Source organism: Cajanus cajan, chromosome 4 (genome assembly GCF_000230855.2).
Source record: "Cajanus cajan strain Asha chromosome 4, NIPB_CcT2T_4, whole genome shotgun sequence".
Taxonomy (NCBI): domain Eukaryota; kingdom Viridiplantae; phylum Streptophyta; class Magnoliopsida; order Fabales; family Fabaceae; genus Cajanus; species Cajanus cajan.
This window is the reverse complement of record NC_138520.1, coordinates 66753732-66768187: the sequence shown is the minus strand read 5'-3', so window position 1 is coordinate 66768187 and position 14456 is coordinate 66753732. Positions and strand designations below refer to the sequence as shown.

At 28.6% G+C, this 14456-nt stretch overlaps 1 protein-coding gene across 1 annotated transcript; it reads right to left on the bottom strand.

Annotated features, from left to right (window-relative positions):
* Window positions 1-5016: 5016 nt before the first annotated feature.
* LOC109814865 (short-chain dehydrogenase reductase 2a) lies at window positions 5017-6610 on the bottom strand. Its single transcript, XM_020379381.3, has 2 exons — window positions 6465-6610; window positions 5017-6002 (listed from the first exon to the last, which is right to left on the bottom strand). Exons 1-2 carry the CDS (start codon window positions 6542-6544, stop codon window positions 5192-5194), a joined length of 891 nt encoding a protein of 296 aa, XP_020234970.2. The 5' UTR covers window positions 6545-6610; the 3' UTR covers window positions 5017-5191.
* Between the last annotated feature and the right edge of the window lie 7846 nt (window positions 6611-14456).

Here is a 14456-nt window from a genome sequence, read left to right as displayed (position 1 = left end):
GTCCCTCGATCAAAACTCATTTCTCACTGTGCATGTGTTGATGTTGAATATTTTCCCAGTCTTCAAGGCCTTCATGGATTCTGAGCTGTAACAACTTTGAGGGTTTTGAAATTTGTGTTATAAATGATTATTCAATCACGATGTCAAATACCAAAGTATCCTTATTACGAATACAACTATTTTATATTTTGTAGGCGGAAAAAATGAGATCGAAAGGAAAGAATTTATTAATTCCAATTAGTTGAATTCTCTTATGAGAATTAATCATTTATAAAAAAATATAAATAAGATTATGTATGAAGATAGTAAAATAGTTTTATATAATTATTTGATCACAAATTATCATGTATAAATAAATTAATAAAAAAAAATATCATTTCACATAAATAAACATAATATTAATTTTTTAGATCATTAATATTACAAAAATCTAATATAATAATTCTTATAAATAAAGATTACAAAACATTCAATTTTTATAAATAAATTTTAAAAATAAAATTCAACATAATAAAAATTATAATTAAACTTATCATGATCTTGTGTAAACAATATTCTTTAAAACCTGTAAAAAAATTATAAACAAATTACTTAGATTAAAATTATATATTAAATTATTTGCGATAGATCTAAAAAAAAAAACAAATATATAAACATCTGACTTCATCATTAGAATCAACTTTTTCATATTTTTGTAAATACTTATTTTCTAAGTCTATATATTGTTTTAGTCCAATGATACCAATAAAAACTACATGACCAAAAAATGAATGATTAGATAATTGAAATCAACGATAAAAAATAAAATAAATTTTATTAAATAAATAAAATTTAATTATTTATTATCTTATATATTATTTGTGTTTCAACCAATTTTGTGCACACATAAGTGCCTCTAAAGTAAATTTATGGAACCTAGGATGATAAGGACTCAAAAATCTACCTCTTGTACTAAATGCAAATTCTGAAAACTACGGTTGAAATTGAAATTACCAAAACATCCTTAACAGTTTTTTACAAAATTGGATACTTGACCCATTTGTTTTTTACCGTCCAAGAATGTCAACAATAACACTCATAGACAACTTTTTCTTTCAAGTAAAACTCCATTTTAGACTTTATTTATATTCAATTGTATCATTCACAAATGAGTCATAATCAGTAAAACAATTGTTAATATTTAAATTATTTAAGTTTGATTCGTTGACACTTATTCATGAAGTTAAACTTTTCATTATTTCCAAGCTTTATTTTGGTACTCTTTAAAGAATGAGTAGCATAATTTCTTGATATTATTAATTTTAATTAAAGATTAACTACCATATAAAGCTTAAAAAAAATACTTCAACAACTTCAACTTGTATATTGGATCGAAAATAATAATAATATTATTATATTAATTTATATATATTTGTATATATTTATATATAAATAAATTATTGTTATTAAGTAATTATATATATATATATATATATATATATATATATATATATAATTGCAAGATGGAGCGGGTCGGATATCATAGTACTCGTGTCCACACCCGCATCTATTAAATTTTGCAGGTCTATACCCATTCCGTATCCGTATTTATTTCGCATAAAGATATTTTTGTATATACCCATAAAATATGGGTCTATTTTGTCTATATTATAGTAAAAAGTAAGATATAATTTAAATAAACCTCACTAAAAAAAAAAGTAAAATTTTAAATAGTACTACTTAATAAGACATTCATTTCATTTAAAACTAACTAAGAATCTCTAAAACTCACTAAAAAAAAGTAAAATTTTAAATAGTACTACTTAATAAGACATTCATTTAAAACTAACTAAGAATCTCTAAACCTCACTAAAAAAAGTAAAATTTTAAATAGTACTACTTAATATGTTCATTTCATTTAAAACTAACTAAGAATCTCTATTAAAAAAAATTGACATTTAGCGTATATTATAAAATTAATAACCAATAAACGATTGACAACAACAGAATACAGCTAAAAATATTTCATTCATCAACTCGTACGTTCTAAGTAAACTAATGATTTTGAATTCAAATTTTTAAGTATACATGTTGTATTAAATACTTAAAGAGATGACTTTTTCATCTAATAATAATCATATACTTGATTCGAACATAATTATTTTCGATAAATGATTCATGTTAAATAGACAAAAGTTAATGCTGAAAATATAATTGAGGCTATTATACCAAATAAACACTTCTGATTAACATTGTACACTAAACTAACATAATTTGGTAGCTTTTGGAGTGATAGTTAGTGCGTCGGCAACGGGGTCCAAAAACCAAAACAAGATATGGATCATAATTATCTTGAACATGATCTTGTGCTTCACAATTTTTAAAACACCACAATCCCCTGCGTCCTGCATACTTGTCCATGCTTTTCCTGGCTGTCGTATCTCATTTTCAAATAATCAGTTTTGTGTTTGATTCCCACACAATGGGATTCATAAGGTCAACCAACCACACAACCCTCAAATAAAGGTGTAGGTCATGACCCTGACAGCTTACACCAGACCCAATTTGGGTCTTCACTTATGTTTAAAATGTCAAGTGCTTTTAAAGATAATGTTGTTAGATCATTGTTAATAAGAAAAACTAAGCATTTCCATCGTCTTGATTGTACTTTATAAAGTACACATTGGACGGTTATGTATAAATTAATGAATCTCCGAAATTATGCATGTTACTATAATCACCCTCTCAAAATCTCGGATCATTCAAAATCAATTAGGGCATGATCCGGAAACTATAGTGGGTGGCCACCCAATTAATGCTTCATATGTTCAAACGTTTAGTTCAATTTTTAATTAAGCCAACACTACTCATAATATCCACTTACTAATGAAAACAAATTAAGATGCCCCGTTAACCACACCCATATTGGTGACGTCCTTTTCTTTTTCATCTAGTTCTTTGTTTTTTCGAAACAACCCAAATTAGTATGAATATTTTTTTCTCATTTTAAAAGTCTAATATGATTTATATGAATTATTAAGGGTTGTAAAGTGAGATGAAGGTGACGGGTTAATTTGTCTGATCCGGCAAAATTAGTGAGATGGTTCACGTAATTTCAACCTACACTTAAATTAGGTCGATCTTGAAAATAGGTAACCAATAAATATGAACCCATATATATATATATATATATATATATATATTAATAATCATATTATTCAAATAAAATATTCATTGATTTCATTGATGATTAATTTTTGTTAAAAAAATTAACTGATTATTTTTAGTGAGATCTTTTTTTATAATATTTTTTCCTCTACAAGACTTGAATTATAACTCTTGTTTAAAGAGATTGATTTTGTTGATGATTAAATTTTGTTATAAAAAAAAATTAACTAGTCATTTTTAGTTAAATCTTTTTTTCTAATATTTTTTCTTCCATAAGACTTAAATCAGAACTCTTATTTAAGAATATCAAGTTCAATATTACTCATATTAATAACTTATTGGTACGTGTCTTTATATATAAATATACCAAAATGTAAGCATTTGTATATAACACAAAAATGGACCCATGATTTAATAAAAATTAATTAAATAAATAATATAATGTTAAGTACTAAACTTTCATTAATTTAGTTCTATATTATCATTTATTATAAAGTGTTATAAGCTTTAAGAGACTAAAAGTAGTAAATCCTAAATTAGAACATCTAAAATATGAAGAAAAAAAATATATATATAAAAGACTAAAATTAAACTTGAAAAAAGTTTTAGAAGGACCAAAAACATATTTTAGCATTTTATGAATGCAATACATAAGAAAAAAAACTACTAAAAAAATTATAGGACTTTATAATCACTACATTTTTATATTTTGATATATAAAAATAAATATGTAAGAAATTATGATTTTATTTTATTTTTAAATTTTTTAGTCTCTTTTAATCATGCGGTGATCGTACATATGTGTTATATATTTAGGTCTGACTTTAAACCCACCAACCAATCCTAACTAGTCTCACCTAATCCACCAACTCAATGGATTGAAGGTGGGACAATGCATGTGTTGGCACATCAAGTTATCACACTAAATGTGTGTTTGGTTTGACGTTAAAAACGTTTAAACATCGTTTAACTTAAGAAAATGTGTATTCAAACATACTCTGAGTTGTCTCACTTAACCTACTTATAACTTATTTCTAATCCTAACCATCAACATTTATTGTATATAAATAAATTTATATTCTTATATAATTAGAAAAGACATAATATTTTTATTTTATGTTTGAGTAAAAAAAAAATTACTTTATAAAATAAAAATGAATCCAAAACACCCACGCAGAGACCATGCAGCTTTGAAGGTGATGATGACAAGGATCCAACCTTCGGAGACCGATTTGAGTTCAAATCCTTGACTTCACCTAGGAATCCTAAATATTCATGCTATTGATCAAATTAATGGGATTGCATTGCCATATATAGTATCTTACATTATCTAAGCTACCATTAGTACAGTCAAATACACTTTTTCATATTGGATTTTGGTAAGTTGAAATTATATTCGATAAGAATAAAGTAGTCTTAAATTGTCAATTTAAAATCGGTATAAATTATTTTCGTAGAAAAAAATTAATGCACTTTTCCACGGGGAAACGTACAAACCAAACCATATATATCAAGATTCAACCAATAAAATTGTAATTTTCCCTACGAGTCAACCAGGCAGTATCCCACAACTCTACCCAATATATGTTACTATTAGCTTAAAAAACTTAATAAACAAATCCAACACCAGTAATACAGCAATTACAATTCATCATAATTCAGAAGTATAGGTCTATATTTCTCCCTTCTCATAGATCTTTTGTCTTCACATTTCACCCCATTATTACTCCAAACTTATGGTATGACTGACGCGTAAGTTTTCAGGAGTGAGTTTAATTTCTATCTATTATTATTGTAAAAAAAATTATATATCAACCAGTAAAAAATAAGAAATTATCATTGATATAGCTTATAATAAAAGGCAATACCATATCACATATGAAGGTTTGTAATTAGATAACAGGCTAAAACTGCAATTATATATGGATAGAAAATCATTATACAAGCTTGACACAAGTGCCTGATCCTACGCTGATAACTACGAACTACCAAGTAAAACAAGCAACACATCAGAACATGAATGAATACCAAGAAATTAAGTTAATTAGAGTCCAATACAATTTCTTGAGGAAGTGACTCCACCATCCACAACAAGGTTATGTCCACTAACATACTTAGATTCATCACTAGCAAGATAAAGTGCAGCCTCAGCAATGTCCAAAGGTCTCAAAGTTGTGCCTCTCAAGTTGCCAAGCCCTCTAACAAACTCCTCAACCTTCTCCACCCCAAAATCTGCATCATCACATTGACCCTCTTCATCACAAGGCCTCCATGCATTCACAAGCATGGAAGTGGCCACCCCAAACGGTGAAATGCAATTCACCCTAATCCCAAACCTCCCCAACTCACAAGCAGTGTTCTTAGTAAGCCCCACTATGGCATGTTTTGAGGCTGTGTAAGCATGTGGACCAAGCCCCCCCATGACCCCAGCAACACTACAGGTTGAGATGATGCACCCTACTCCTCTAGGGATCATGGCCCTTGCAGCGTGCTTGGTTCCCAAAGCCACACCCTTCACATTCACACGCATCACTAGGTCGAACTCCTCAGGGTCGAAGTTCACAATGCTCTTGTTCTTGGACTGGTTCCCTAGAACACCAGCATTGTTGAACATGATGTCAAGGTGTCCATAGCGAGAGATTGTGGAACTGACCAGATTCTCAACTTCTTTCTCCAAGCTCACATCACAGTGGACGTAGGTGGCTGAAGGAGATAGTGTCTCCGCAAGCCTGGCACCTGCTGAATCTTCTACATCACCAATCACCACCTTTGCACCATGCTTCACAAAAACTCTCACCGTTGCTTCTCCTATGCCCCTCGCACCCCCAGTTACAATAGCAACTTTTCCTTCCAACCTATAATAATAACATACCTTCAATAACAAGAAAAATATCTTGTAGTGTATAATTATGTGCCTATATAATTAATTTCATATTAAGGGACGTATATAAAAACACTTTGGACTATCAGGTATTACAGTATTGTAAACAAGATTAGTTTTTATCGTGAGTTTGTGGGGACCTAGTATGAAAATCCTTCAAATCAGTAACAATTACAATATCCTAAACGAAATTACCGTGTATGTGGGATTGGGAATATAATTATGAGACCTTAGAAGAAGAAAAAAAATGTACAGTTTATAAAAGGTGGCGTTTTTCTCCTTGGAAGCTCATTGGGTGGAGCAAGATTGAAGGTTGTGGACAATCTATTCACGGGGTGGAACCTTTTGTTTCACATCAATTTTGTTTGCGAACTAAAACATGATTTGCAAAGTGTAAAGAGAAACAGAGAAACTAGTGAGGTACAAGTTTGAGTACCTTTTAGATGATGGAGAAAAGGTGGTGTCTGTAATCTGTGGAGAAACTCCTTGAAGGGGTTTCTCAGACATTACAATCATGGTTGAGAATTGAGAGGGAGCAAAAGAGAGAGACAGAGGAAACAGAGGTGCTTGACAAATGCTGAGTACGTGGAGCTGCAAGCGCAAAACCGATATATATATATATATATATATATATATATATATATATATATATATATATATATATATATATATACGCCCATGTATTCTTCCAAATCTGTTTCCTTCTTTTCTATTTGTAGTATCTTAATTCTTAAGTGCATCTCTCAATATTTGACAATAAATTAAAATTTTAATAGGCTTAAATATGTTTAAACTATGTCAAATTAGCTCGATTTTAGATTTTTATTTTTTATTTTTTTTTGTTAAAATTACTTGACAAATATATTTTTTTAATTTAGTACCTGACGTTAGTTTTTTCTATTAAATGATGACGTAGCAAATAGACTGCCATGTCATCACCCAACAGTGTCTGCCACGTCATTCAAGGGACTGCCACATGGACATGGTGATGACATGGCAAACACTATTGGGTGATGGCGTGGCAGTCCATCTGCCACGTCATCACTTGATAGAGAGGAACCAACGTCAGGAACTAAATTAAAAAAAAAATTAATCAGGTATTTAAAACAAAAAATAATAAATTAATAGGTAGTAATCTGAAAATCGACCTAATTGGAGGTAATAATCTGAAAAACCGACCTAATTGAAGGTAGTAATCTGAAAACTGCCTTATTTGAAGGTAGTAATCTAAAAAATCAACCTAATTTGAAGGTAGTAATCTGAAAACTGTCTTATTTGAAGATAGTAATCTGAATATTTGTGGCATTAGCTTTCCTATCTTACAAGTAAAACTTATAAGATTTGAAATTAAATTTTTATTTTAAAAACTTATTATTAGTAAATATAAATATTACACACATATATATTATATATATACTGAGTTTTTATATAATTCCATAATTTTCTTTTTTTATAATCAAGTGCAATAGTTTCCATACATGATCAATGAGAAGCTAATTTATGTGCATTTGTTGCTTTTGTTTCTAGTTACAGGTGTTTTATGTCTTCTTCATCTTATTAATCTTCACTTTTCTCCGCTTCTTCATTGTCCACTATCTTTGTTGGAATTTTTGGTCCATTTTCTATGACAAACCAAAGTTTGAAGTCGATGGATTGTATGAATATTCGCATACGCTCCTTTCACTCAGTGTAATTTATGCAATCGAAATATGAGGGCCTCAAAATAGGTTGTCCTTCAATGACAATTTTCAGATTACTACCTTCAATTAAGTCAATTTTCAGATTACTACCTTCAATTAAGTCGGTTTTTCATATTACTACCTCCAATTAGGTCGATTTTCAGATTACTACCTATTAATTTATTAACTTTTGTTTTAAATACCTGACTAATTTTCTTTTCTTCAATTTAGTATTTGACGTTAGTCCCCCTCTATCAAGTGATGACGTGGCAGATGGATTGTCACGTCATCACCCAACAGTGTTTGCCACGTCATCACCATGTCCATGTGGCAGTCCCTTGAATGACGTGGCAGACACTATTGGGTGATGACGTGACAATCTGTTTGTCACGTCATCATTTAACAGAGGAAACTAACGTCAGGTACTAAATTGAAAAAAAATTGTCAGGTAACTTTAACAAAAAAAAATTTAAAAAGTATTAATCTAAAAATCGAGCTAATTCGAGGTAGTTTAAACATATTTAAGCCATTTTAATATTATATTTTAACTGACTTCTTTTATTGGTTTTTCCTTTTGCGTATGTTTTCATGTTTCCATATCTTTTCACCTATTATCTAATAATATAGAAACACATATACTTATTTGTCAAGTATTCAAGTTATTTTTATATATTATTTGTTAATATTATATGTAAGTTCAAGGGATCTATTAGATTTATATAAATAAATAAACTAATAATATATGAAATAAATCATTTTATTTATTTTCATGCATATTATAATTTATAAATACAGCAATATATGTGTGTGTATTTTATTAAATAAAGAGATAAATTATAATTATAAATAAATTAAAATTTTAATTCAGATGTCAATAAATAATGATAATTTTTTAAAAATAATTACTCTCTTAAATGTATTAAAATAACTAGTTTTTTTTGTAACAAACCGAAATGCCAAAAGTGACAATAATTTGAGATAGCTAGAGTAATGATAATGACTAGGAAATTATGTGCCTGTTTTTTTTTTTTTTTCATTTCTGGAGTATCTAGGGCCGATAGCAGTGACTAATCTCCTCGCTATGTTAGAGGCACCTCAAAGGGTGGGATAGCTAGCCCCAAGATTTAACGCGACTGCATACACAATGCATGATTCGAACCCCCTAACATTGCTTAAGCATGGATCAACCCCTACCGCTGAACCACACGCTTGGGGTTATGTGCCTCGTTATTGTTTTAAAAAGTAAAAAAGTGATAAAAATAAGAGTTTATAAAATAGTAGAGTGTGGTTGTAAATATTAGTTAAAGAAAAAAAAATAGTAAAAAAAAATAGACATCAAAACAACTAATTCTTTTTATTAATAGTTATAGATTAATAGACATTACATCATATGTGTTCAAATATTCATTCACATAATTCAAACACTAATTGTTGGCACATATTAGTGAAGAAAAAAAATGAATGCATAAAGGCTAACAATACTCTTTATTATTATTGATTTTAAATTTAAGTGAAATCCATTGAATATCAATGTGAGTCTACTTTTTTATTTAATAATTATTTTCAATTTTCTTATATTCTTATTTGTTTATGAAGATATATTTATATATTGAGTGTTAAATTGTGGAACAAATGTTTAATAAGAAAGTAGGGACAAACTAGTTAGTATTTAAATTTGCAAGGTGTTATATTGTTCAAATAGTCTAAATATTTTAGACCGATCAATACGAGACTTGTATATCTCTATTTAATTGTTTAATCTTTAGTTGGATTTTTTTTAATACATCTCTTATGTTCAGTATTATTTACGTGGATAAATGGTAGATGATTCTTTTTAATAATCTAGAATATGTGGCCATTTTTAAGGATCTATGATAGCTTTAATATCATCTTAGAATAATAGATTAGAGTCTAACTCAACTCTACAAAACTGACTTATAATTAAAGTGAGTGTTACTTTCCACTCATATATTTTTTACTTATTTAATTTCTAGTCAATTTGATACTTGAATTTTTTTTATTAACGTCTTTACTTTTGGTTTTTGTTTATTTGTATTTCTCCTGTCTTAGAGATTTAGTTTTTCTATTAGCTAGACTAAACTTCAGTTTTATTTTTTTAAAAGATTTGCTGGATAAAATGGTTAAGCCTTAATTTTTTATTTTTTTTAATGCTTAAAGTTGTAGATAGGAGTGACACTCCATGATAACTACTAAATCTAATAAGTTGACCTATTTATATGCACATATATAATATATAAAAAATGTGATAAACTTCAAGTTAATGTCATTAAGGTGGCTAATTAGGAATAAACATCAAAATGTTTATGTAAAAAAAAAAAAAAAAAAAAACCTTCAAAATACTTCCTAAAGTGTAACTTGTACTTATGTGATTTAGTTTTATAATTTTGTTGTGTTTTATTGTTTTAGCTTGTTAAGACAGACGTAAATTCAACAAATTAAAATTTATTTATTTTTTTGCAAACTAACCTCTGTTTTCTATCCTAGAGATATTCTAATGTATGTTTCACATGAATCGTGTGTTAATTAAAAAATGCATGTATAAAATTACAAATAAAGAGTATCTAAAACAAATTACAAATAAAGCAATTCTGATCAAATCAAAGAAGAGGGACCATGCACCATTAATGCAAGTTCCATGACAAATTATTCATTACTTTCCATTCGTTGCTACTGTATTGCTTTTCTGGTCCCCGAACGTTATGTTCATAGAAAACTCAACGATAACGAAAGAAAGTAGAAATATACAATTTACTCGGCCCTATTCACTTTGTTATTTAGTTGTGCATTATCTTTACCATCATAATTAAAAGACCAAATTAAAGGACTTGGCACTATCAATCCCTTCTATATATATTCTCTTGTAACTTGATGGATTAATATATATATAGTAATTAAACACACTAAACTCACATATTATAATGATGATCTATAAGAGAATCTATGTTCAATCTCTATTGTAATTGTGTGAACATTTTTTAAATTAATGATAATCATAGTATTACGAGAGATATTAATCTCTAGTTTAGTAAGTTAAAAATACCCGTAACACAACCAATATATTCTCTTATTTAAAATGCTTTTGATATAATTTGTAACCGGTTTCTAAAACAAAAGCTCTGAACTTTTAATGCAATAGTCTACAAAACGTTGAGGGCAACATGAATAAAGAAGAAATATTGTGCTCAAGACCATGATATAAGTGCAAGAGCATGGAAAACGACGAAAACAACTTTTAAGTGGTCAAATTAATACATTTTTAAAGCATGTTGTGTTTCATGCATTGTGCCCAACATCGATCTTTCTATCGCCATCGTTTATGAAATGTGCTTCATGCTTTTGAAATGTGCTTCATTTAAAATTCCTAGAGGACCCGGCAATAATTACTATACGGATAACAAAGTTAAATTTTACTACGTTAGGAAAAGAAAAGTGTTCTCTCAATTTTTGTGATTTTTTTTTTGAAGATTTTATTGATTAAATCATAAGGTATATAATTTCAAAGAATAACGATATTCACAGAGGTAGTGCACTAACTTGAAATAACCAACTCTTGCACAAAAATATATGGGCTTTACAATGGTATTTTCAAATGGGCTTAGATTTAAAAACTTGAAAATGAAGACATGGATTTTGCTATTTACACTACCTTGTTTGCGAAATACACACTCTTTCCTCTCTCTTTTTTTTTTTTTTTATATTAATCTTTATTATTGTAAATACCTTTTATATCAATAATATTACCCTTTATATAAAAATATATAAATCCTATTTTTTATACTTCATTATTCTCTAAACCTTTATCTATTTTTAATTTCACTCTTTGATTCTTTATCTATTAAAGGATTTCAATTTAATTTCGTCCATTTATATTACTACATTAAATTTTTACAAGAAAATACTCCATTCTCAATATTGTGTTATACATAATTTTAGCATATGCCTCAATGTTAACGTTGCGTGTTGCATTTAATTTCATCGTATCCTTCAATATCCATATTGCTTAATGAGGTAGGTCGTGAATTCTATTTTTTTTTTTTTCAATTTCAAAAAGTATTTTTCAAAACATAATACAAAGAGTGAATAGTGTTCCCAAAAGTGTTGCACTTAAAACCAAAACAGGGAAGTGTGGAACGTAAGCAAGAGGTAGGAGGGAGTGTGAAACATATGTAGGAGGGGGAGTATGGATAGTATTTACTACATTAGAAAAAAAAAATGTTATTTTTTATGATCATTTTTATGTTTTTCATCAACTAAATGATGTAAATTTCAAATAAACCAAATTTGTTGAGCCAATACTAATGGGATATAACTCAATTGGTTAAGTAGAGTGTAAGCAATGATAGACTTATAGTTAGTGAGGGTGAGCAAATGCAATCATTTGCTTTAATTAAATTATTAGTGTATATATACATTATAAATATTGTATTTTTTGCATCCCTAATTTTATATATTGGATTCAATGATGATTATTTTTGACATTTATGTTTTCTTCTTTGTAAATATATGATGATTATTATTAATTTTAAATTTTAAAAAGAATTGCCTCTACTTATTTAGGGTTTTACATCCGCCACTAATGAGTGTTAGTGTTCTAAACCCGTTAGTACTAAATTTGATTATATAGCTAAAAAATGTTGCTGAGCCTATGCTTCAAAGATGCACTAATAGGCCAAACCAACTTTTACACAAACATGGGCTTCGTACTGGTTTTGGTGATGGGCTAAGAATTAAGATTTACAAATCAACAGTTTCCTTGGAGCCTACAGTGAGGTCCACAAGTGAGTCAAGAGAGGTACATGTAAATTTTCTACATCTGAATATTCATTCATCTTTGACCAAAAAAGATATAGAGATATACTTATCCATCTTTAACTTTTTGAGAAAGGATATATATACTTTTAGTTCTCTTATCATTTATATTTTCAGTTTTAGTTATGGTAAACAACATTTTTTTAGCTGACCAGGGTACATAATGATCAAGTTTATATGACTTTATGTATTGGAGCTACTAATTAAGTATATACATGTTCAGGATCAGTTCAGAAAGGAGGAATATCCAAATCTATTTAGGTAGTCAGATTTTGGTGATATATCTGTAAGAATTCTAACACTCAAGTTAATATTTATATAGAGTCTGTCTAGATAAATTTTTTCATATCCACTTATATGTGGTAGTATTTCTTAGGTGATGTGTGAAAAATATCTCCAAGAGTGAATTTTGTGATCGAATGATTTGCGATTGTATTGAGTTTGGTGTGCCACCAAAGGTTTTCCATGTTGGGCTTTGTTGATCAATTATTTTGTTTGAGGGTATTAGACCCAAATCCTATGAAGAACACTCGTGCATGTGTGACAGAGAAGAAAACGAAACATCCCATTTGTATTCTTTAATCAAATAATGCATCTAAAATAAAGTGTGGATAAATTTCTGCTTGTATTAAAAAAAAAAATAGATGGAAGATATTACATATTGACCACATCCCTTTTGGGATTTCATTTTTAACAATGGATTCTTGCATACATTTTACCGTACATGTCAATGTAGAAATGGGTTGTAGGTTTTTCATTTGCACGAATTATTGGGGGTAATTTTGTCATTTTAAAGAAGCTAATATAGAGTGAATCCAAAGAAAGAATTGAGTGTACTTAGTGCAGTGACTAAGATAAACTAGGCTTTTAGTGTTTACTTTAATTTCAAATTAATTAGCTTGTACTTGTTTTCTTGCTTCCAAATTTAAACCAACTCAATCCGTTTTTGGCTTTTCACTTCAACTATGGCTGATCATGACCTTAAATTATTAAGTGAAGATAAAACAAGTAGTGTGTATTACACATAACAAGAGTGGTTCATTTGGTGGGTCCAAAAAAGCCAAATCAGTCTTTGGCAGGTGAAAACACCACATTGAAGGCAACCAACCAGAGATTTGTGGGACACAAGAGAGCCTTGCTCTATAACTGAATCCACTAATAAACTAGGTATTAGCTATTAGCTACATATGAGTCAAAGAAACTAACCAAAAATAGACTTAGCTTAACAAGAAGAAAATGTGCCAAGGGAATTCCCCCACCACATACATACATTAATCAACCAACATGATGATGTGCCTATGTAGTTTCTAAACAGTTTGTTGAGTGTGATATTGATTCTTAAAATTGAGAGAGAAAAAAATATCTCAATTACTTGCCCCCACTTCCGAGAGCAATTCCCTAAGCTTTCAAGCAAAGTTTACATCATTCTGTGCACTTCGCTTCTATATATACAAGCTTATACAAGATCATATTTTTTTGCACTTCCTTTGAAAAATAAGAAAAAAAATATTGAAAAAAAGTGTATTTTTGATACCTCGTTAATGTAAAATTTGTGAATTGTTAAGTAATTAGAAAGTATTCTAGATGTAAACTTTAAAGTGATTAAGTTTTTTAAACATAACAATTCATGATTTTATAATAGTGTGAAAAATATGTACATTATCATACATTCTAATTAAATTTAAAAGTGGTATAAAAAAAATTGTGTTGATTTGTAGGACATTTGTAAATGTTAAAATTAACCATACATATCGAAAAGGGATATTTATGGAAGATTTTGATCTATATAGGATTCTAACCAACAAGGAGTTGAATGAAGTAATGTCGAGTAAAATATCATGAAGTGAAATCATTAAAACATTGAATTTAAGGGAGCATTTCATTTTCTTCTACCATTGCTTGAAATTTAATGATTTGAA